The sequence below is a fragment of the Schistocerca nitens genome, chromosome 2 (assembly GCF_023898315.1).
Source record: "Schistocerca nitens isolate TAMUIC-IGC-003100 chromosome 2, iqSchNite1.1, whole genome shotgun sequence".
NCBI lineage: Eukaryota > Metazoa > Arthropoda > Insecta > Orthoptera > Acrididae > Schistocerca > Schistocerca nitens.
In genome coordinates this window covers 960,017,521-960,043,592 of record NC_064615.1, presented here as the reverse complement: position 1 = coordinate 960,043,592, position 26,072 = coordinate 960,017,521, and the positions used below count along the sequence as shown (strand labels likewise).

Here is a 26,072-nt window from a genome sequence, read left to right as displayed (position 1 = left end):
TCAATTGCTACGACCTAGCAAGGCGCCATTTATCCTTTGCTATGTATCTAATGAAGCATGTACAGTAACAAGACCAATGTTCACCAATTGTTGATTAAAGTTAAGTATTCCAGCAGCTACGTACTTTTCTTTATAGCATTCATTAAGTATCCTGTTTCAGACCTCACGCCATCCTGCGTGAGCTTATAGCGTGCATTTCGGCTTCCTCAAACAACACGGTGTTGGCACTTCTGCCGACACGTCACTAAGAATATGTGAATGAAAGTGAAATTCACTACACGGTGGCATTTCCTATGAGGTGGGGCACCAAGAATCACGGATGTATCCACGATACGCCTTTAAAGCCGTTTGTGGTAAATGGTGATGCCACTCAAAAATTTGATAGTGTGCTTCCATTGTGATAGATATTTGAATGTGGATTATCTATTTAATTTAACTATCACTATTATGAAACTTCCTGGCAGATTAAAACTGTGCGCCCGACCGAGACTCGAACTCGGGACCTTTGCCTTTCGCGGGCTATTATGTTTACTTTCCTTTGTCTGAATTCTTATGCTCTGTATGCAGTATCACTTTACTCCCTTTGCTCCATCTGTTTGACCGCCGAAACTCATGGTCATTTGTACACGGCAGGGTACGCACATTTTATTGCGAGCAACCATTGCGTCTATAGCTGAGATACATGACCCCAAGAAATCCATGGAAGTAAAGAAACCAGCTCACCTGGACACGGGGATGCTGCGACAACATGTAGACCACAGCTTCTGCTATGTCCTCGGATTCCATCCACGGTGTCTTCTCTCGAACTTCAGGGGTATACTTTGGGAGGAAGTCGTGGATCTCTGTCCTCACGTAACCCGGAGATATTTGCTGTGAACGGTAAATAGTAACACAACATTTAAGAGGAGCATTGTCTGAGCAAAGACGAGAGAGACATTAATGTTTTAAATGAAGCATCACTTTTCTTAACATGAAATTAATGAGTCTGTGCGAAGTGCAAGATGTATCGTAAGGGCGAGGGTCGCTTGTTATCATTTTGCAGAATGATACATAAAGAGTGCATCTGAATCATACCTCATATAGTTTACATCAGAATTCCAACAAGCCGGCCGGTGTGGCCGAGCGGTTCTAGGCGCTTCAGTCCGGAACCGCACGACAGCTGCTGTCGCAGGTTCGAACCATGTCTCGGGCATGGATGTGTGTGATGTCCTTAGGTTAGTTAGGTTTAAGTAGTTTTAAGTCTAGGGGACTGATGACCTCAGATGTTAAGTCCCATAGTGCTCAGAGCCATTTGAACCATTTTGACTCCAACAAGTAACGTGTACAAACATATATTTTCGTTTCATAGAACAGATAGATAAATTATACTGGTATGCGCTAACCGAGTCGCATTCAGATGACGAGCTGTAGTCGCAGAGGAAAATGAAGTGAAAGTGTTCAAATGGTTCTAAGTACTATGGGACTCAGCATCTGAGGTCATCAGTCACCTAGACTTAGAACTACTTAAACCTAACTAACCTAAGGACATCACACACATCCATGCCCGAGGCAGGATTCGAACCTGCGATCGTAACAGCAGCGCGGTTCCGGACTTAAGCGCCTAGAACCGCTCGGCCACAGAGGGCGGCAGTGAAAGTGTATGGCAGTGTAAAAAGTGTGGTGTTGCTCTACACTAAAAGACTATTTTGAGATCTACCATACCAAACAATCATACTAGCTGATATTTAAAGCAGTCCTACCAGTTGGTATGTATTAAATCTGATTTCACCAGTAGGGAGTTTAAATACGATGTCATTGGATAATAATAATGAGCGTATGGCATTGGTGATCGGGAGACCCCTCGCGGGGCGGTTTGGCCGCCGCTCCACAAGTTCTTTAACGCCACGACGGCGACTTGCGAGTGAAGGAGGATGAATGATGAAAGACACACAACACCCAGTCATCTCGAGGCAGAGAAAAATCCCTGACCCCACCGGGAATCGAACCCGGGACCCCGTGCGTGGGAAGCGAGAACGCTACCGCAAGACCACGAGCCGCGGACATGCCATTGGATTAATAAAACATAATGATGACGTAGCACTCTGGATTCAGCTATTTATGTACAGCAATTCTTAATATGTTCCCCTTTATTGTTATTTTAATTCATCTCGAAGGGGCTGGCTATCAACAGATGAAACCGATTTTCGGACAAAAGTCTTCCATGTTTAACAAAACTTCTTATTACATAAGAGAGATGAAATAAGTCTGTTTGTGAATAGAAATAACTTTCTATTGCTCCTTTACAAGAGTTAAGATGTAAGAGAAATCATGTATATGCTGCCACGATGTAACGGCGATGTTGGCGATGCATGAGAATGACGATGATCATGATCGGTCTCACAATTGGACCCTGTGGAATCGTGGGAAGCAACTAACTTAGTGAGGACGGAGGGTGAAAGAGATAGGAAACGGAAGGACGGGATGAGATGGCCGCCGTTCACTAGGACTGGTAGGAAGGCTACATGTCGATGAGGATTCCGTTGTCGGTTAGTGGGAATCGCTTGAAATTCCTTGCCCATGAAGGTGCAAGAAAGGTGAGGTATCGATGTAGTGGCGCACCAGTGTGCTCAGGTTGGTGGTTAGTGAGTGATAGTTTTTTAGTGCTGCGACTGAATTTTGGAATCAGTTTATTGGGTATGAAGGTGATCCAAGAAGGGAAGATACGGGAAATGATCGAGTTGACATATAGTAGGAACTAGATTAGATACGGAAGGAGAGGCGAAGTGTATGGCCTTCTTTGTAGGACCTAGGTAAGGCCTGGTAGTAACTGTAGCCGATGAAGTCTTTGTATTGAACAATCTTCTAAGCAGGACATCCACAGGTAAAATAATTGTACTCAAACAAATTAAAATATACCGACTTGATAAATAGTTGATAAAACTGATTAAGAGTTCAATCTGCTGCATTAGCTGTTTTACTGTAGGAACCGTGCTGAATATTTTAGATCAGATACAGATTATAAGAGTTAGTAAGCACACACTTTCACTATTACTGAAAAATCAAACAGATCTCAAACATCGCAGTCTTTTATCGAATTTTGATTATTTAGGGTCTTTCGACTAACTGTAATTATGGGGTCGGTGTATAATTCTGCTTATGGTTTCTTATAATTACCATATTCAGTCTTCTCATCCACGCACCTCCTCTTTCCAATAACTCCCCGTCCCCTCTCCTCCTTTTTCCCCGCCGGCCGTTGTGGCCGAGCGATTCTAGGCGCTACAATCTGTAACCACGCGGCTGCTACGGTCGCAGGTTCGATTCTACCTCGGGCATGGATGTGTGTGATGTCCTTAGGTTAGTTAGGTATAAGTAGTTCTTAGTCAAGGGAGCTGATGACCTCAGATGTTTAGTCCCATAGTGCTCAGAGCCATTTTTCCCCTTCTCCTGCTTTTTTTTTTCCTTTTCCGTTCCCTTGCAAACCATCACCCCTCCTTGCTCCCACTTTATCTTTCGCTAAAGTACAAATACTAGCAGTTTACGTCACACTCTTGTTTTCTTATAGTTTGGATTTTTGTACTTTATTTATAAGTAACTCCATATAGACAACTGAGCATAGGCTTTTATATTTTTACCGTTTTCTACGGCAACAGAAATTAATACATTTCTTGTCTATTCTGAAGCGAGTTGTACTGCTTTCTCGGAACCCCACAGTGGTACGCAGCGTGCCTGCTCTGCACTCTTGTTGTCATCCGTGCACCAAGCCTGTGCATAATGATCAGTGCTCTGCTGTTGCCGCGGCTCCACGTGTTCTTCTCGAAGGCTAAGTCGTCCTTTAAACCCGAAAGCCAATTTTGACGGCCTTACTACTATGCAGCATGGATGTTCATTCTGCACAAACAAGTATAACAGCACTTTACCGGCCGCTGTGGCCGAGCGGTTCTAGGCTGTTCTAGTGCTGTGCTGGATTGGCTACCAGGCAATCAGAGCAGTCAAGTGTAGAGATTCAATGAGTCGAGGATAGTTTGACTGGTTTGTACAACACGGAGGCGGGCGTTTTCTATTTTGACTCCTGTTCAAGGCTTCGTGGAAAGTGACTGTGATTCTTTGCCTCCATCGGCTACTGGTCCACCCCAGGTGGAAAACTTTAGGCCATTCCTTAGTGGGTGAGACTTGGGGTATGCAACTTGGCCGGCCGTGGTGGCCGAGCGGTTCTAAGCGCTTCAGTCCGGAACCGCGCGGCTGCTACGGTCGCAGGTTCGAATCCTGCCTCGGGCATGGGTGTGTATGATGTCCTTAGGTTAGTTAGGTTTAAGTAGTTCTAAGTTCTAGGGGACTGATGACCTCAGATGTTAAGTCCCATAGTGCTCAGAGACATTTGAACCATTTTTGAATGCAACTTGTGGTGGACTAAGTGCCAGTGGCAGTTTACAACTGCACGGACGGCATATCATCTCAGACATATTATGTGTCACGAGGGTGAACTTATTCGTACTGAGTCGGCTGTCTGACATTTGACAGGCCATCGTGCCTGTGAGTCAAACTAGCTGGCCAGACCAGCGAACGGGTGCACTTCACACTGAAATGTGCTGGGATTTCAGGGCTGTGATAGGGGAGTTTCCCGCACTTTAATAATCAGAACGCCAGTACGCGTAGTTTGCAAGTTTTCATGGATGTATCAGAGCGTTACAGCTGCCTCTGCGACTCATCACTCGTCTACAGTATACCGTTTTCTGATTCTGTATGAACCAAGGTGAGAGAGTAAAGTATTGCTGCACAGGCGTAATGTTGTTAAAAGATACTCACAGCCCTCTGTTCTCCGTGATCCATAGTTTGTAATGTAGCCGGTCACAGTTGGTTCCATCTGAATGTAATTTGGTCTCTCTGTGGATTCTTGTAAATGGGGTATGATGGCGCTGTAAGAGGGATTAATTTGGGGGAGAACTTGTATAGTTTTCACCACACTGAATGCTGTGCGAATCAAACACCATTCTATTTTTGATTTATGTTTGTCATTTTTCTGTAAGATTTGTCACTTCGAGTCTAGTTGTAAAAGGATGAATATAACTTGTCTTTGTTTTCGCAAACTTAAAAACGCCACAGTTCTCGTTCGTACTCCCCTAGCTATTCACTGTTTTTATTTTATTGTGATGATGCATGGATACACCAGCAATTTAGAATGCAATCGTACTAAATTAGTTAATTTGATGATTAATTTGAGTTCTGAAAGTGACTTCAGACTAAGGCAACAAAAGTGCCATGAATAAATTCACTAATTTAATATATAAAATTTAAGTGTGTAGCTCACAATGTGAAGATTATTGGGCCGGCCGCTGTGGCCGAGCGGGTCTAGGCGCTTCAATCTGGAACCGCGCGCCTTCTACGACCAGATGGTTCAAATGGCTCTGAGCACTGTGGGACTTAACATCTGAGGTCAGCAGTCCCTTAGAACTCAGAACTACTTATACCTAACTAACCTAAAGACATCACACACATCCATATCCGAGGCTGGATTCGAACCTGCGACCGTAGCGGTCGCGCGGTTCCAAACTGAAGTGCCTAGAACCGCTCGGCCACAACGGGCGGTCGCCTGCTACGGTCGCAGGTTCGAATTCTGCTTCGGGCATGGATCTGTGTGATGTGCTTAGGTTAGTTAGGTTTAAGTAGTTCTAAGTTCTAGGGGACTGATGACCTCAGTGTTAAGTCCCATAGTGCTCAGAGCCATTTGAACCATTTTGAACAGCTCTTTCTGGTAAGCACCGTTCTTAGCTCCTGTTTCCTCCGTATTATTTGGGACGGTGAGAAATATCGCCTCACATAGACTTTCATTTAACGAACACACCTATAATTTCTGATGGTATGTATTGGTGTTGTCAAATATGAGAGCGGTAGACACTGGTCTAGACGGTTTCACGTTACCACATGTGAGCCCGACATTATTGTTTAAATTATTCTTTCATTTGGGTCTACCTAGAGCCGCTGTTGGACCTTCCTCACCATTACTTTTACAACGCTTTTATTTTAGGGACTCATGGCGCCTCCCAAAGAAAATTATCAGTAACAACTGGCTTTATTAAGTTTGACTCCCCTTAATGGTTGCGTCAGTAGTGTTTCTCATTGCACCTTGGAACACGCATTAAGCCACTTATTTAACAAGGGGCATTAGACCTTGTAAGTAATTTTATGACAGCGGCACATGCCATTTCTTATTAATTTGCGTGCCATGTTTTTACTTTTTAGTATTAAGAATTCTTACTTAGTAAGTCAGTAGTACGGTTCTTATTAAGTTTTGTATAAACTTTTTTAGGCATAAACACACCTGAGGAGGTACTTCCATGGTACGAAAGCGGTCCTACTGGTCTCTGAGCGAGTGCAATAAAACAGCTAACGGGGAAGGTTGGACTCTCAATCAATTTTACCGGCATTTTAACAGCTCAATATATTATTAACAGCTCAATATATTTTAATTTGTTTGAGTGTTCCTTGCAGTACGTATTTGTGTTGGAAGATGAGCACGAGTTTAATCCATATAATTTTCCTGTCAAAGGTTAATGCTAAATACTTTACTGTGTTGGTGAGAGTAACTGAAAGATGATGAAGTGGAAATCTGTTCGATCGATTTGACGAGTAATGTGGCCAAAGTTGGTGACAGTTTTTGTGTGGATTTGCTTGAAGTTACCACATATGACACCACTCGACGTGGAGATACAAATGTCAGAGGGAGAAAAATGGTTGGATGGTGTCATGGGTAATTGGCAGCTGGTATCGTCGGCGTATTGCAAGAGTTTTTATGCCTTCAGCTGTCATTGCTGTCTTAGCTGTGTTCGTGAAGCGCTGAGTAAGAACTGCAAGTTGTTGCAACTGGTGGGATGTCTAAGTTACTACGTTCATAAACACATAGATCCATGGAATTATCCACGTCTGGGTCAAATGTGACGGTGAAGTTATTATTTTGGAAATAGGATGCGAAGTGGTTAACTTTGGTGAGGTTATGAAGGATGGGCTTATTGTTGTGCACAATGTTTTCTCTGAAGGCATATTGAATGCTTTTCAGTATTTTGTAGAGTTTATAGACATGATATCTGCCAATCACGACGCTCTTCAGGTTGTAAGTAACTGCGAACATATCGCTGGAGTTGTTGGTGGGATGTGAGAGCATCTCTGCCATAAGTAAGAAGGACTTACTTGTAGAGATGGTGAAATGCTTGGAGAAGGTCAAGAACATCTGAGAGGCTGGGATGGTCATAGCAATTAGATAAGATAGGGATATGAATGATAATTGCACTTGTGATGATGTGTTGTATGTAATCAGCCTCACGCTGGATGTTGACAGTATTTTGAAGATTGAATTGGTTCAGATGGCTCTGAGCACTATGGGGCTTAACTTCTGAGGTCATCAGTCCACTAGAACTTAGAACTACTTAAACCTAACTAACCTAATGACATCACATACATCCATGCCCGAGGCAGGATTCGAACCTGCGAACGTAGCGGTCGCGCGGTTCCAGACTGTAGCGCCAAGAACCGCTCGGCCACACCGGCCGGCCTGAAGACTGGAATCTTGGCCTTTTGTTCTGGTGTCGGTGCGGACGCATTAGACATCCCAGTCAGTGAGGGAATATTTCTGGATTTGTCGTGGTGGATAAATAAGTTGATATACGTCTGCTTTGGTATAGGATATGAGGTTTGTAGAAGGACTGGTACAAGATCATCCCTAGCTGGACCAAGGACTTCAACAGTGGTACACCTCAAGAGGATTGGCGAAGCAATAAAGCATTAAGAGTGGTATCTGTGTAAGGTCAGGTGTGGACAGGAATGTAGATTTCATGGCCATTGAGGATATCGATAAACTGATGCCACCTTTGTTTTTCGGCAGGTCGGTGCACTCGACGCCTTGAATCATTTCAAAAGATGCAAAATAATAGCTCATCGAACCACTCTACATGCCTCCCCCTCCCAGTTACCTACTATCCAATTTCTGCTTTGTTTGCTCTATTGAATACGTATTGAAGACACATAGCTTCAGCTGCTGCAATGAATAATGAATGGACTTTCGCGAAATACTCGGCGCCACGCGTCTATAGCATAGAGTTTCCCTCAAAAAGGTTGCCCAGATGCTGGTGGAGGTGGACCTGCATTTACTGATCGCAGCAGTACCTGTCGGGCTTGAAACTAAACACGTTGTATTGTCCAAGTTGATAGATGAAGAAACTGAGCACCTTCGTTCATATTGTTGTCACGGATACATCGAACATGATGGCTCCTATCTGCCATTCAGCCATTTCTTCAGGTCGACCCATCTTCCTTCGCTGATTCCATGCAATCGGCTGGCACATCACTTCATTGCCGAACTTCCGTTGCCATTGGAGGTACACATGAACTCTTGGTGACAATTCTATCCCATTTACGGCGATCGAAAGTGACCTGAGTGTTCTTTCAAAGAGGGTGAGTAGTACACGTCAAAAGCTAGTAACGACTCAGATACGGCAGTTGGCAGCACTAGCAATAATGGGTATACAGGGTAATTCACTGCCGCTACCGAAGGGTTTTGTGCAACCGGCAATGCTTTCAAAAACCAATCACGAGATTTTCATATTCTTTCGCTGGTAACGTGCAAACAGTCAGTACCACAGAAAAAATGAATAAGCCCCTTTTGTAAGAAATTTAGTCTAGTTAAATTTTGTACTGGGATACGTTTTCGCTGTAGACCGAGGTTTTCGGGCTATTCAGGAACACATATTTGAAGTTTACTTTTGTTCGTTTTTCTTGAATAATTCAAAAACTACACCTCTAGCGAAAACATATCCCAGTGCAAAATGTAACTACGTTAAATTTCCTACAGAAAGGTTCTGTTCATTTTTTCTGTAGGATCAATAGTTTGCATGTAGCGAGGTAGAGATTGTGAAAATCATGCGCATGGTATTTGAAGGCATTGCCAGTTGCATAAAAAGAATCGGTTGGGACTGTTGAATCACCCTGTAGAAAGCCTGTCGGGGTACGCAGAAAACAGTGCAGTCGTTGTCGTAATGTGGAGACGGAGAAATTTATTTGGCATCCAAAAGGACATGATCATTGGCTTCTAGGCCGGGCTGGAGGGACTGCCAAAGTGGCTAAGTTTGTAAACTGTTGGCGTGCCACTATGGTTAAAATACTCATATACTGTCGTGGCAAAATGACGCTATCCAAAATCGGCGCCGATGCAACTACGGTGCGACGTGCGCCGTAGACAACAGTGGTGAACAACTGCTGCGGAAATGTGTTCGTGCGAAAAGACGTTCAACTGTTGAGCAACTGACCGCCTAGATAAAACCAAGGGATTATCACCAGCATCTCCTCAACGATCGGTCAGCGACCTTTGCAGCAGACGCCTAGTTCATGCATCCATGTGTAAGAGGATCGTTGAACCCTCGTAGACCCCAAACACACACACACACACACACACACACACACACACACACACATATACATACACACATGCTGATAGCTGTTCATCGGCGACGAAGGCTGGAATTTGAACGCCAGTATTGCAATCGGACGTCCACTGATTGGCTACAGATGGCCTTTACAGACGAATGACGTTTTATGTTCCGCCAGACAAGTGGCTGTTGTCGTGTACGGTGTGAAACGTAAGAGAGCAAATGTCCTGAAACAATCATCAGAAGGATCCCGGCCGGAGTAAGAGCGTTGCGGTCTGGGGGAATGTTTTCGTAGCATGCCCTGATTGATCTCGTAATTATGGAAGGCACATTGGATCAACACTATTCTGCATCTATCCTCGGGGACCATGTCCATAACTAAATGCAATTTTTTTTCCTTGCCTTGATGGCACCCACCAGCAGGACAATGCAACGTTTCACACGACGCACATGCGTGGTTCGAAGAGCACCAGGATGAGTTTACCGTACTCCCCCGGCCACCAAACTCCCCAGATTTTGGCCCAGACGGGAATATGTGGGACCACCTCTATCGGACTGTATGCCCCACGGATCCTCAACCAAGAGGCCTGGTGCCCACCGGGCTGGAGTCGGCATGGCTCATCATCATTGACCGTATCTTCCAGAACCTCACAGACTCTGACTGTATGCAACACTGATCCTCAACCAAGAGGCCTGGTGCACCTCACTGACTCTTCCTGCACGTCTGCTTTTGACTCGTGGTCCTATTAATGTGCACAGTGTACATTTACCTGCGAGAGCGCCTTCCAGTAACCCGTGCCACGTTGCCCACCAGCGGCCAAGGAGAAAACTCTCAAGTGTAGTAATAAGAGCCCAGCAATCATCTACCAGGGCTACTATAGGGTTCGTATTGTGTCTGAGGCACATTTATTTGCGGTGCTAAACTACAAATCTCTGATTCCTTTTATTATACTGTCAAAAATCTGAAGTTACACATGTTTGGTGATTTAATGTTCTAATAATTGTTATACTGTAATAGCTCTGTGTGACATCAGCCTTGTTGCGGCACTGTTCGACTGTACCGTTGCGAAAAGATTTGCAAAGAATGCAGTAAACATTTGTCTACAAAAGCCCAGAACATTTTTAACAGGTCACAGCAAGGCAGGAGTTTTGGCTAGAAGGCACGCTGTTACTTTCGCCAGTCGGTGGGTGCTCTTTCCAGATTTCTACTAGTGAGCGCCTTGTGGCTTTACATCACACTTGGTATTTGTAAGTAAGTTGTCGTTTTCATCAAGAAATCTTTTATACAGATATAGTTAGTCTCTATGTGATCATTTAAGTGTATTTAAATGAAGGAATAATAATGTTGAATTACGAGCAGTGAACCAAGTGTCGTATTCCATTAGCGGCTCACTGAACACATTTTGTCCGCCATCAACTTCTAGTACGCAAGCTGTGTGATCCATGTATTGGTGGGACTCTACGTGAAAGTTTTGTTAATAGTGCTGAGAGAGAGACCTGTTATTTGTGTGTATCAAGTGATACGTCGCTGTTCACAGACAGTTGCGAATACTCATGACATTCTGGCGGAAATGGACTCTACCCAGCTAAATAATTCTTCTTATCTGTGTTGTAATAAACTGAACTAATGTTTTGTGTGTTACAGTCTCCACCCAGTCTCCTCCCGGAGCAAACCAAAGAACTTACCGTTGTATCAACGAGTATAATTTCATCCGGCACAACAGTTATTGTTCCTCCAGATCAATGACTTGCATGTCTTCTGCTGATTATTGGGTGCCAAAAATTGTGATTTTTCTTCTTCTTCTCAATTTGCTCTTGTGTCCCTGTTTCCTACACTGTGTTTTGCGGATTCGGCGTTCAGGAAGAATGAAAGTTTTGTCAACGGATTGCTCTGATGAAATATCGGAAAATCAGCTGCTAATGTATTCGTTTCGGAAAGACGTTTCGACAAGTTTCTAGCTTCTCCTGTCGAAGCGTGTGAGTCCTAACATACTTTGTGCACGTGGTGACCCACAGTTTGTAAGCATTTCAAAAAAATCGTCTTCCAAAACCGCCAACAGCTGCTGATGAATCTTTACTGACTACTGGTTTCGATCATATGATCATGTTTACAACAACCGCTACGCTAAAGGCGTACTGTAGCGTTAAGTAAAATAAAAACCACCCTGACTCATTGCCGTCAATGATAAAATGCATTATACGGTCAACAGTAAAATGCATTGATGTATATAATTAATCCCGGGTTCGATTCCCGGCGGGGTCAGGGATTTTCTCTGCCTCGTGATGACTGGGTGTTGTGTGATGTCCTTAGTGTGGTGTCACCGCCAGACACCACACGTGCTAGGTGGTAGATTTAAATCGGCCGCGGTCCATTAGTACATGTCGGACCCGCGTGTCGCCACTGTCGGTGATCGCAGACCGAGCGCCACCACACGGCAGGTCTCGAGAGACTCACTAGCACTCGCCCCAGTTGTACAGCCGACGTTGCTAGGAAAGGTTCACTGAGAATTACGCTCTCATTTGCCGAGACGATAGTTAGCATAGCCTTCAGCTAAGTCAATTGCTACGACCTAGCAAAGCGCCATTTATCCTTTGCTATGTATCTAATGAATCATGTACAGTAACAAGACCAATGTTCACCAATTGTTGATTAAAGTTAAGTATTCCAGCAGCTACGTACTTTTCTTTATAGCATTCATTAAGTATCCTGTTTCAGACCTCACGCCATCCGGCGTGAGCTTATAGCGTGCATTTCGGCTTCCTCAAACAACACGGTGTTGGCACTTATGCCGACACTTCACTTAGGTTAGTCAGGTTTAAGTAGTTCTAGGTTGTAGGGGACTGATGACCATAGATGTTAATTCCCATAGTGCTCAGAGCCATTTGAACCATATATAATTAATTTTAGTACACTCTCATGCTCAAGTATACTTTGCATCATCAGTCTGACACTACTTTGGGAAGGGTGATACAGGTTATTGTAAATAGTTTTATTATACCAGAAAATGATCGAAACCGCTAGTTAAGAAAGATGTATTTATCGGCAACACTAAGCGACTCTGAAAGATGACCTTTTAAAAAATGACTAGGTCCTGTTAATTGCGTCTTCTGAGTCGTGTAAACGAACAAACAACAGCTTACTACAGGACCCAGACACCTTGCCAGAAGAGTACTTGTAAGAATCTATTCGAAATGTCGCCCGGAGAGAATATATTACTTGACTTTTTCCGAGAGGAATTCGTCAATGTTGAGAAAGATTTTTTAAAAAACGAGGAAAATAATGAGAAGTGCGTAAGCAACTGGATCCGATTAGAATATTCATCACGTACAAAACACAAAAAGAATATCTTGATGAGAAAAAAAACAGTATAAAACATATTCACATCACAAGACGCTTAGCAACAAGCCCACTGCAAACACAACACATGCTTTACAAACATCAACAGCGACAGAACTTTTGTCAGCGAGAGGTGTAATTAAAGAAATTCATTATGAATAACGTACATATGTTTCGCTGTGTACCCTTGCATTTACGCTTTTCGTAGCACGCAGCGAAAATCAAGTCTTGCGGCTAGTTCCCACAGACACGCCTACCAAAGAACTACAGCAGCTGGCTTTAGCTAACAAATCGGCAATACAGGACGAATATGAAATTGATTTCGGCTCTTCCTCCGCATTCACACTCGTGTCATGATTGGCCCATTATTTGCTGGTAACACGATTAAGTTAGAGCTCTGTGTACCTTTACTAGAGAAAATATCAGATGACGCTATCTAGGCTTCACTCTTCTTCGAAATGTGAGTGAGCTTTATGGACAAATGTGCCAAGTGCTTGAAGCTGCGACAGGTGAAAGCAATTGGAACCTGTCGCACCAGGAAGGCATTTTCAGAACAAAGTACTTGTGGCTCAATATATGGCATGTAATGGCAGAGATCACTAGCGAGCACATTACTTTTAACTGGAAAGATCATTCCAGTGGATACGCATATAAATTTTCCGGTCTCTAGTCATTATAAATAGCCCATAAATACTTCATGGCCGATGGATCATTGACGCTAGAAGGAATCTCGTGGAAATGTTGACCCCTGACATGCCGTGACACCTCCATCGGCCGAAAAACATTTATGGGTTACTGACCGAAAAGTGTTACAGCCATCCAACAGTTTAAATGAGCATTGACTAATAGACTCTATACTCCAGATAGTGGTGAGATTTTTCTGAGAACTTACCCCACACCGTATTTTGCTCTTCCTGGCGACGAGGTCCTTCCTCAGTCCCTCTAGCAGGGCCGTGACAGCATGCTTGGCTGCGCCGTACATCGCTATATCGGAGCCGCCAGGCGGTATGTGGCCCAACACACTGTAACCAAAGAGACGTGCTTCAAACATTCACTCACTACCTCAAAATTACTCTATGGAGGCGAATGCACAGTTCCCTAAGTTTACTTTTCCATAATATACTTCTCCATTATATAATAAAAAGTGTCCGGACACCTATTTGAGGAGATTTATGTAGCTTGTGTCCTCTCTTCTTGAACTCAGCTCAGAACACTTTCAATGAGGTGTCTGAATGTCTATGGAGGAATGGCATCCCATTCGTCCTTCTACCCTGACCTGTGGAAGACTTCCTGCATCCTCTTATTCCTCAAACCCAACAAACCCCCTTCTGCCACCTCTTCCTATCATCCCATCTGCCTCACCTCCATCTTCAGTAAGGTCTTCGAATCCATCCTCTCCGGCCGTATCCATCAGCACCTTAATCATCATTACCTCCTCCCCCTTACCCAGTGTGGCTTTCGACCCTCCTTCTCCGCTGAAGACCAACTCCTTAACCTCGTTCACCTTCTCTCCCTCCAGCTCAACTCCTGTCGCTCCGCCATTTATGTTTCTCTCGACCTCCAAAATGCCTATGACCGTGAATGGCACCCCAGTCTCCTCTTTAAACTCCAAAACTACGACCTGCCTATCAATTTTGTCCGTCTGGTCGCTTCCTTCCTCGCACCATCCTTCCTATGTCACCCTCGACAACACCAACTCCCCTATCTTGTATCCCACTGCTGGTGTCCCCCAGGGCTCTGTCCTCTCCCCTCTCCTTTATCTCTTGTATACAGCTGATATGCCCAAGCCACCCTCACCTGTCCACCTTCTCCAGTATGCTGATGACACCGCCTTCCTGGCTCTCTATCCTACCCTTCAATGGTCCCAACGCACCCTCCAAACCCACCTTAACCAGTTCAACACTTGGTGTAACCAGTGCTTCCTTCGTCTCAACCCCTCCAAAACCCAGGCAATCATCATAGGCAACACCACCCACTGCTTCCGTCTCCATGACTTCTACTTCACCCTTTATGGTTATCCCATCCAGCTCACCTCCACCCTGAGATACCTTGACCTCACCCTTGACCATCACCTCACCTGGACCCCTCACCTCCAGACCCTCCAGCAGAAAGCCCATTCCCACCTCCTGAAACTCCTGTCTGGCCGGACATGAGGATTGCATTCTTCCACCATCCCTCACACCAACAAATCCCTCATCCGTCCTATCCTCTGTTATGCCAGCGTTGCCTAGATCTCTGCACCCACCCGCTTTTTGTCCGCAGGTTTGATCCCTCCCACCCCCTGGTTTCCTGCTTCCTCTCCATCCCCCACCCATTGCCGTGCCTCTATCCTCTCTCCACCTCCACACCCTCCATCTCCTTCATCAGGGCAATTTCCAACGCCTCCCCCTCCCAGATGATGAACTTCGCCTTGACATATACCCTTCCTTCCAAATATAACCTGGCCTTGTTCCCCCCCTCCACAGGGCCCCCTTTTTACTCTCCTCTCCTTCTCCCTTTCCTCCTCCCCCCCCCCCGGAGATCCTGCACTCCATCCTTGCCTCTTTCCCTCCCATGTCCCTCCCTACCTGGCTCTCTTTGGTGCGCCCCCCGCCCATCTGCCCCCCTCTCTGCCGGCCGAAGTGGCCGTGCGGTTAAAGGCGCTGCAGTCTGGAACCGCAAGACCGCTACGGTCGCAGGTTCGAATCCTGCCTCGGGCATGGATGTTTGTGATGTCCTTAGGTTAGTTAGGTTTAACTAGTTCTAAGTTCTAGGGGACTAATGACCTCAGCAGTTGAGTCCCATAGTGCTCAGAGCCATTTGAGCCCCCTCTCTACCCCTCCCTCCCTTCCTTCTCCCTCATCTCCTTGTGCATGGCAGATCCTCCATTTTGATCATCGTCAGTGTACCACATCAGTGTTGTGTTTAGTGCTGTTTCTCCTGCGCGTCAAGAGGTGTGATATAATTGTGTACTGGCCTTGTACTTAGTATTACTGTCAGTGTTTATGTGCTACGCCATCCGTCAACACTTTTATGCTCCGGTCATACTGGTCCTTGTGTTCTTTTAATTGTCCCAGTGTGTGGTTTTTCGTGTGCACTACTATTTTACAGTTTTTATCTCCATTTTACAGTCTCCCATTTTTTGTCTATTGTCTTCCTTGATTTTCCCCTTTTTTTATATCTATGTTCACCATGTTTTCTCCTTTGTTATTTTTAAATTTCTATTGTTTGTTCTATGTCTTTCGGCTGAAGAGCAGCGCATATGCTGCTGCCAGTCTGCCTCGATGGGGAATTGAAATACAATAAAGGAAAAAAAATCCCATTCGTCCTCAAGAGTCAAAACCAGAGAGGGTAGCCACGTTGGACGCTGGGGTGTGCAGTGTAGTCGATGTTCTAAGTCATCTCTAAGGCGTTGTATTAGGTTCTGATGCGGACTCTGGGCAGGTCAGTCCTTTCCATAAATGTTATTGTTGACAAACCATTATCTCACAAACGTACTTTATGACAGGGTGCATTGTCATACTGACACAAAGAATCATCAGGACCGAACAGTTCCTCCACTGTACGCTATACACAGTACAAAATGCTATAAAATATCTTAATATCCTTCCACATTAAATTTAGCGTTTTTCTAAGTGCGGTAAGGGGATCCACCCTAACCGCTACAAAAGCACCAATGCCGTAACACCACCTCCTCTGTACTTCACTATTAGCACTACATACACTGAAGAGCCAAAGAAATTTGTACACCCGCCTAATATCGTGTAGGGCCCCCGCGAGCACGCAGAAATGCCGCAACACGATGTGACACAGACTCAATTAATGTCTGAAGTAGTGCTGGAGGGAACTGACACCATGAATCTTGCAAGGCTGTCCATAAATACTTAAGAGTACGAGGGGGTGCAAATCTCTTCTGAACAGCACGCTGCAGGGCATCCCAGATATGTCGGAGATTTGATGTTTTACCTGATGTTCACGGTACACTCGTGAAATGGTCGTACGAGAAAATCCTAAGTTCATCGCTACTTCGGAGATGCTCAGTCCCATCGCTCGTGCGCCGTCTATAACACCACGTTCAAACTCACTTAAATATTGATAACCTGCCATTGCAGCAGCAGTAACCGATCTAACAACGGGGTTGCCGACCGCAGAGTGTATTCTCCCTGTTTACGTATCTCTGTATTTCAATACACTTGCCTATACCAAAGTCTTTGGCACTTCAGTGTATGATGACAAGTAACGTTTTCCAGCTATTCGCCAAACAACACTGTTGAAGAGCAATTCGGGGATGGCGATTGCATCTTTCAACACGATCGAGCACCTGTTCATGATGCACGACCTGTGGCGGAGTGGTTACGCAACACTAACATCCCTGTAATTGACTGGCCTGCACAGGGTCCTGACCTGAATCCTGTAGAACACCTTTGGGATGCTTTGGAAAGCCGACTTTGTGCCAGGCCTCACCGACCGACATCGATACTTCTCGTCAGTGCAGTACTCCGTGAAAAATGGGCTGCCATTCCCCAAGAAACCTTCCAGCACCTGATTGAAAGTATGCCTGCGAGAGTAGAAGCTGTCATCAAGGTTAAAGATGGGCCAACGCCGTATTGAATTGCAGCATTACCGATGGAGGGCGCCACGAACTTGTAAGTCATTTTTAGCCAGGTGTCCGGATACTTTTGATCACATAGTGTAGCTTGCTCCACTCATCGTCCACAGATCCACAAGCCCTCACATCGTGACACACTGTGGAGAAGTTTCGAATTTAATCCTGGACATTGACGGAAAGGTGTGGTCAGGGACTTTATACCACAATCTCTTCTCCCCTTGCCGACTAAATACTGACAGTAAAGATTTCATCCACCACCAGGATTCGAACCGGCTTATCTTCTAGTCGAGTGTTACCGCACAGGCATGCGTTAGCGTCCTCGGCTACAGGAGTAGGATTCTGGTTAAATAAATCAGTACTAGGATCATTCGATACGATACCTGCTTTAAAATACTGATAAGAGTAAAAGTGTGAGTTGAAAAATGCCGAGTAAAAGAGTAGCAGTATCGTAGTGAAATTACTTGATACCAATAATTATATGTAATCTATTCTGCAATAATTTAATTATACAGTATTAGGTCTGTCCGCCTATTTATGCATAATAGTTACATTTTTTCCGGCACCTGTCCCGGCAATGGCGAAATATCGTGTCAGCAGAGTTTTCTTTGGCCGGATTCTATTCCTATAACTGCCATTTGCCTTTCGGAAGGAAGTACTGTGTACCACCTAGAGCTGCTGAGCGGATTCGCTCACCAGCGATCTAGTTCGGCGTATTCCACTCGTTCGGATTATCTCAGGCACTACGTAGGAAGCTACAACCAATCGGAGCTCACTCGGAGCAAACGGAGCTGACATATCGGTCACATCTGACGGGAGCAGAATCGAATAGTACTTGTAGAGATACCGACTAGTGAAAACTGTCTCTCACATTTCGCGAAAAAGAGCGAATAATGTTCCGCTATGTGTACTGTGGCGCACTCTAGGTGCCACATAGCACATCACTTTCTCTGAGTCGTAACTGAAGACGTGACATCTGAGGGAGCTTTGAGCGCTTTTAATATAATCAAGAAAGACAGATCCCTTCCGAGTCACATTTTCCTTTTATTTGTGCTGTGTTTGGGAATTTGTGGTAAGGTCTTACGGGACCAAACTGCTGAGGTCATCGGTCCATAGGCCTACACACTACTTAATCTCACTTAAACTAACTTACGCTATGGACGACACACACACCCATGCCCGAGGGAGGACTCGAACCACCGACGGGAGGAGTCACACGGACGTGACAAGGCGCCTCAAACCGCGCGGCTACCCCGCGCAGTCGTGCTGTCTGCTCCAGAAGGTACAGCCTACATGGAAGGCCTATGACTTAGGGGCAAGTGTTAAGATGGAAACTTGTCTGGAAGATTAAAACTGTGTGCCAGACCGAGACTCGAACTCGGGACCTTTGCCTTTCGCGGGCAAGTGCTCTACCAACTGATTACCAAAATGAATTTTTCACTGTGCACTGGGGTGTGTGTTGATATGGAACTTCGTAACAGATTAAAACGGTATGCTGGAGCGAGCCTCGAACTCGGGACCTTTGCCTTTCTCGTGCTTGTCCTCTACGAACCGATCTACCCGAACACGACTCACGATCCGTATTCACAGCTTTACTTTCTCCAGTACTTCATCTCGTACCTTTCAAATTTCACATAAGTTCTCCTGTGAAACTTGTGGCACTAAAAGTCCTGGAAGAAAGCATGTTGCGGAGAAATGGCTTAGCCACAGCCTGAGGGATATTTCCAGAATCAGTTTTTCACTCTGCAGCGGAGCGTGCGCTGATATGAAACTTCCTCGCAGATTAAAACTGTTTGCCGGGAAGGGACTCGAAGTTGGAACGTTGCCTTTCGAGGGCAAGTGCGCTACCAGCATTGCTCTGGTACATATACTATAGTATAAAATATTTTGCTCAATAGGAAATGTCAAATTGTGTGAAATATATGAAGTCATATTGTTAAATTACACTGTGATGTTGCTATGTAAGTGAAAACTAAATAAAAGTAGTAGCAGGAGGAGATTAGTGTTTAACGTCCCGTCGACAACGGGGTCATTAGAAAGGAAAAGAAAGTAAACGCCACCAACATCATCACTGATGTTGTATCTCACTTTGACTTCCCCATCAGCTGGCCTTCTCTTTTTAATCTACCGGTTGGTTGTATTTAAAGCACAGTTACTCAAAGAGTTCCAGTGTGGGCTGTAATTATCGCATGGCAGCGAAACATATTAGATAGTCAAATGCGTTAATGCGAAACCGATTTAATCGGGAAAAAAATTAGTTCCAATTTTGGCCACCAGGTCAAAATCTGGCGCTGTGAATTCAAGAAAGACGTATAAAAATGTTTCTCTAGGTAATGAAAGGAACGGAAGTGGGTAGAAGAGGTCAAACATGTGATAAAGGCGTATCGCTGATATATTATTAACCACTGCTTACACAGTTTGTTCAATAAGAGTACCGGAGATGTCGACGAGGTGCTGTACAGCGCCAGAATATGTGCAAAGTTTCGTTGCCACAAGATAATTACAGCCCACACTGCACAACTGCGAGTAGCTATACTATAATTATAACCACCCAGTATTAGTGTTTAGCACGGGATTTTTTTTGTGCTCCAGTTATAATGCAACTGAAGAATATGCTGACCTGTTGATGTGGATGATGAACCCGTCATCGACGCCCCTCTTCAGCATGCTCTGGAATGCCTCCCTAGTGCAGATGGACAGCCCCAGAACATCCACGTCCAGGATTCGTTTCCAGTCAGCTGTCTTCGCACCTATGTACACAGATAACTATTTTTAGTCTTTCGTGGCATGCAGGCTTATCGCTAATTAGCATATATTACCTATGACAAACAAATCTGTGACGTGCAACTAAGGGGTAGGCGTTAGCGTGTAATGAAAACTAGTGGCACTTTATGTGATATAGCCTACTGCACAAACGTTGTCACACAGCGCAGCAGCAGACAGCATTTTGCTGATGACATTCTTTTTATTTTCCCTAGCAATTATTCACTCTTGTACGGGGTCCGCTTTCTCAGAAGTAGGCAGACTTTATTCTGTTATTTAACTTTCTGACCGGATGCCTTTCCTAAGGCCACAGTCGCCAAGGTAACCTAAAGTTGTCGTCACACGGGGCGAGTTAGCTATCGCTGACGTGGTGCTGTACCAGTTTTGTGATGTCACTTCCTGCTATTTCACGTTGACGAGCCACTTTGCCACGTGAAACACGTACGATGTCTGTGCAACGTGCCACGTAAAATAGAGACAACAGGAAGCAAGAACACTCACTATGCCACAAGCAGAAAGCGAACGCCATATTGTATTTGTCGTGTTCGATCGCAGTCCATATTCGTTGGATTTTATGTTATGCATTACACCTTACGAATATATTATGCTAAGCACTAGCGCGTTGAATGTCTCGAGAACGAATCCTCACTGGTACAATTGTTTTTTTTTTATTTTATTAAAAAAAAAGACCTTTTCTAATGCCATAATCGTCAAGCGGCAACGGCACGTTGAGCATTCATGAAAAACGTGTCGTTCTTGTTACGATTAATTACAGTCAAACGTTAGTTACATTTCAGCGATTATAGCCTCTAGATGACCGTAACATACAAAACAAGGTAGCACACTGCGAAATTTCGGTGTTGCTGTGTCAGTTGATGGGTCGCGCTATAGAAAATAGGGTAAAATGGTAGAGGGTTCGTGTCCCACTATATATTTTTTTTACCTTCATGTTTTCTATAAGATTTCGGGACTTGGTCATAAAATAAATGTTAAGTAAATATGAAAGCGCTCTCTGCCAGGAGTGAATTTGTTCGCTTTGGTGAACTTTATAAACTAATGCCATTACTGACTGGACATCTACATCTACATCTACACGGACACTCTGCAAATCACATTTAAGTGCCTGGCAGAGGGTTCATCGAACCACCTTCATAATTCTCTATTATTCCAATCTCGTATAGCACGCGGAATGAACGAACACCTATATCTTTCCGTACGAGCTCTGATTTCCCTTATTTTATCATGGTGATCATGTCTCCCTATGTAGGGCGGTGTCAACAAAATATTTTCGCATTCGGAGGAGAAAGATGCTGACTGAAATTGCGTGAGAAGATTCCGTCGCAACGAAAAACGCCTTTCTGTTAATGATGTACAGCCCAAATCCTGTATCATTTCTGTGACACTCTCTCCCATATTTCGCGATAATACAAAACGTGCTGCTCTTCTTTGAACTTTTTCGATGTACTCCGTCAGTCCTATCTGGTAATGATCCCAAACCGCGCAGCAATATTCTAAAAGAGGACGGACAAGCGTAGTGTAGGCAGTCTTACTAGATCTGTTACATTTTCCAAGTGTCCTGCCAATAAAACGCAGTCTTTGGTTTGCCTTCCCCACAACATTTTCTGTGTGTTCCTTCCAAAAAATGGTTCAAATGGCTCTGAGCACTATGGGACTTAACATCTGTGGTCATCAGTCCCCTAGAACTTAGAACTACTTAAACCTAACTAACCTAAGGACATCACACACATCCATGCCCAAGGCAGGATTCGAACCTGCGACCGTAGCAGTCGCGCGTGTTCCTTCCAATTTAAGTTTTTCGTAATTGTAATACCTAGGTATTTAGTTGAATTTACGACTTTCAGTTTAGACTGATTTACCGTGTAACCGAAGTTTAACGAAATCCGTTTAGCACTCATGTGGATGACCTCACACTTTTCGTTATTTAGGGTCAACTGCCAATTTTCGCACCATTAAGATATGTCTTCTAAATCGGCTTGCAATCTGTTTTGATCTTCTGATGACTTTATTAGTCTATAAACGACAGTGTCATCAGCAAACAGCCTAAGACGGCTGCTCAGATTGTCCCCCAAATCGTTTATATAAATAAGGAACAGCAAAGGGCCTGTAACACTGCCTTAAGGAAATATGTATCTTTCCTTTTTGTTTTCTTACATATTGATGGAAATTGAAATATATTTGCACATGCCACAGACGGAACAACGTGGCTAGCTTATGGACAAGGCAGGAAATGTGCCTTTTAATGGAAATAACGCAGGAATTTTACGCGCGTCCGTTTTCGTGAATATACTTGCCACGTTGATATACCGTCTGCGTGCACATCAACATTAGCTGCCTCGTCACGCGTGCCGACAGCTTAAGGGAGGGAAGTCGTGTGCGGCATCTGTCCGTGAATCGTGAAATACTTTATTCTATGATACGGAATTCCGGGATCACAGCAGTATTTTTCTAAACAAGCGTGAGAAACCGCCTAAAAACCACAGACTGGCAGATGTACTAGCCCACAGTAATTAATTCGACGCTTGTCCAAAGTCTTTATCTGTAACAGGCAACAGTTCATACTGATAACTGCAAGATATACGCTATTTCTGTCTACGACAAACGATCTTCTTAAGTAAAAATGATATCTGCGAAGCGTCGTTACCTTACCAGGTGTTTCATCGGGCAGTGGAGAGATAATTTCAACTCACTTGTTAGAGGTAGTTCCCCGATGACACCAGCGTTGTTGATGAGAATATCTACGCCTCCCAAGTTGTCCTCGATCCACTTGAAGGCGGACAAGATGCTCTCCTCACTGCTGACGTCGCCCTGAAGGGCGTACAGCTTGCCCGGGGCATCTTTGAGTTCAAGAGCCTGTGCAATGAAGGGATGAGATCACAGTATTACGACGTCGTGACTACAGTATGTTTCTATTGTAGATTGATCTAAATTAGTGACTGATGTTGTGACAGGAAAGAATATTAAACTAAGAGTATTTATTGAACAAGCAGTCGTTATTACAGTGTGGCGTTCTTAAAATGTGTAAACGATGACCAGCGTTTACTGAACCATCAAACGTAAAAGTAACTTCCGAAGCCCCCTAGTGGAGTGTTTTAGGGTCGTTAACGTTCACTACGAACAGGGTGTTATCGGTATAAGTGCAGATATTATGAACATTGGTATCTTAATATTTACCCACTTCAGTGTGTTAGTTCTTTTTTCTCTGGATCTAATATTCCTCCCGCAAACACCTCACATCATTTACTAACTGGTGTTTTCTGCGCTGTTGTAATTGCATCATTAAATGGACTACTCCTGTCACTATAGATTAACCGTTTTTCGTCCATGCATCTACAACGCCTTACCTGCTGCCCAGGGGAAAATAAGCATTATTTGCTTGCTCTTGCCACATGTACTTTGAGGTACCGACCAAGCTAAAAACATAGTACTCCTAGGAACTATAATTATTAGTCTGCTATGGAGTAATTACTTATGCAATGTTTTTCAGTACAGTGACCTCAGTCACCAATAGAAATAGCTGCGTTGTGACTAACTGACCGGGTGGGTAACAATGGAAGCTCCATGAGGCAGTTCGCAGTTGATGCTGTCGTGTATGGGGAAGGGCAACGCTAGGAAATTGCACCAGACTGCAGGAGGACTTGTACTATCGTCGCAAATATGTTAAGTCCGATGTCTGAGGGTGGAGAAGTGCGAAATCAATAAATTAAATAAAAACGAATTTTTAAAACACCACGTCGTTAAATTGAACTAAAAAGTGTGAAAAATTTATCATTGCTCCGTGCATATTCCTAATAGCTATAGCCAATAGTGCGAAGGTAAATTATTCATGCATTAATTATGTGCTGCCTGCGCCCCTCCTTTTTCGTTATAAATCCTTCACATACTGTCCTCGTTAAACATTCTCAATCCCGAATTTTCTGGTCTATCTGTATGGGGTTAGGAGTCTGTATGGGGCTAGGAAAAAGTATTTAATACTTTTTTATCCAATTTAAAAAAGTGGTATATTAAAAATTTATTTTAATTTAAAGTGTGCTGGTACTACAGGCAAACGTACAGCATTCTGCCTACGATGTAAATGGTATGGAGTGTACATTGCGAGCACTGAAGGGTGACATCGTACTTTACGGCACTAACTAGCTAGTAGGTTGTAGAAAAATGTCCGCTACCAGTCACAATAAAAAAAAAAGGTTCAAATGGCTCTAAGCACTATGGGACTTGACATCTGAGGTCATCAGTCCCATAGACTTAGAACTACTTAAACCTAACTAACCGAAGGACATCACACACAGTCATGCCAGAGGCAAGATTCGAACCTGCGACCGTAGCAGCAGCACTGTTACGGACTGAAGCGCCTAGAACCGTTCGGCCACAGCAGCCGGCCACACAATAAAAGATAATTTATTCGTCACACAACCGGTTTCGGGCTTGTGCCCATCCTCAGGTGTTTATACAATCATGTACATGTCTATATTGCTGGAGATCACTGAATAAATACAAAGAAAATTATTTGCTGGTGACTAAACAGATGCAAGTGGAACAATTGTAAGTGGCAAGGCAGCATTTGTCGAAAATACACCTGTACTTAAATAAAGAAGAAGCATCATTGTTATGATTATGCTGTGGTGACAGTTTTGCCACTCAGTTGCACATTTGTTATCATTTTCACGTGCATGTTCCGGTTTTGTAAACCTGTCACCACAGCATAGTTATAATAATGATGCTTTACCTTTATGTAAGTACAGATATATATTTTCGCCAAATGTTGCCTTGTCACTTACAATTGTTCCACTTGTATCTGTTTAGTCACCAGCAAATAATTTTCTTTGTATTTATACAGTGATCTCTAGCAATATTAACATGTACATGAAAGTATAAACACCTGAGGATGGACACAAGCCCGAAACCGGTTGTTTGACGAATAAATAATCTTTTATTGTGAGTGGTTGCGGAAATTTTCCTACTCCCTATAAAGGAACAGTCACGGAGACCAGTAGCATCCAATTCGGATAAAATTCACTAACTAGCTTAGCGCTATGCAGGAAACTGATTGCTGTCAGCATATGCCACCCGCTATAGCCATTAAGTCGTTATTCTGCTGTCGCTTGCAGGACAGAAGCTACAATGCGGCTGTTTACCTTTACTCTGTCGACCCTGCGGGCGAGTCCGACGACCTTGAGTCCCTTCCTGACCAGCGCCTGTGCGATGGCAGCGCCAATACCTGAGCTGGCGCCCGTCACCAGGGCAACGCGACCTGTGTACCTCTCCATCGTGTGACGCTCAGAGTATCTGCTGTCAAACACACGCTGCAGACGCAATAGCAGTGACGTCTTTTATATCCGACAGTCGCTGTGTTATCGCCCTTATCTACGTGGCCGTCGCGATACCACCTGTCAACATCCGCTCCCCTCCCCATTAATCTTACTCCTGTTCGATAAATATTCCCCATCTTTCCTCGAACATTGGTCAAGACATCGACGATGTAGAGGCTGTAAACGATAACTGTTTACAACGTATCGCAGTCGTGTAGCTGAAGTCGAAACGAACTATTTGATACAGGACTAGAGTCGAAGAACTCTCATAGGCTACCGTAAGTACGTGCAGACTACGGTAGTTTTCCTACCTAGTACATTTGGTCAGTTAAGATAGTTACCAAGTTACCTGTACATTAGGTGTTTTTGCATACCTATTGGGAGTTACCTTTTTTCGATCGCTTTGTTTACGTATGTGATCAGCGTCTTACTAGATTCCTCTAGAAACCGGAAGTGGTGAACCGTCTAGAAAGTCAGTGTGGATATATAAAGGGCTGCGTAACCTATGGAACAGTTTTGTTCCAGGTAGTTATCCTCCTATCTGCTACTTAAAAATAAGCAGTATTTATAGCAAAATTGAAATTGTCATTGTTTAATCCAGGTTTTAATTCGAAAAACAGAGGGATGTAATAGCAAAAATAAAAAAAGAGACATACTTAACATAAAGC

At 44.1% G+C, this 26,072-nt stretch overlaps 1 protein-coding gene across 1 annotated transcript in view; it reads right to left on the bottom strand.

The window, feature by feature from the left end:
- The window catches only part of LOC126234738 (dehydrogenase/reductase SDR family member 11-like), a 37,087-nt gene extending 11,687 nt beyond the window's left edge, over positions 1–25,400 (bottom strand). The window contains exons 1-5 of the mRNA XM_049943484.1: positions 25,231–25,400; positions 22,786–22,948; positions 19,935–20,064; positions 13,622–13,751; positions 724–870 (exon numbers count right to left, since the gene is read on the bottom strand). Coding sequence (XP_049799441.1) covers positions 724–870; positions 13,622–13,751; positions 19,935–20,064; positions 22,786–22,948; positions 25,231–25,362 — 702 coding nt within the window. The 5' untranslated portion in view covers positions 25,363–25,400. The remainder of the gene's footprint in view (positions 1–723; positions 871–13,621; positions 13,752–19,934; positions 20,065–22,785; positions 22,949–25,230) is intronic.
- Positions 25,401–26,072: the final 672 nt, after the last annotated feature.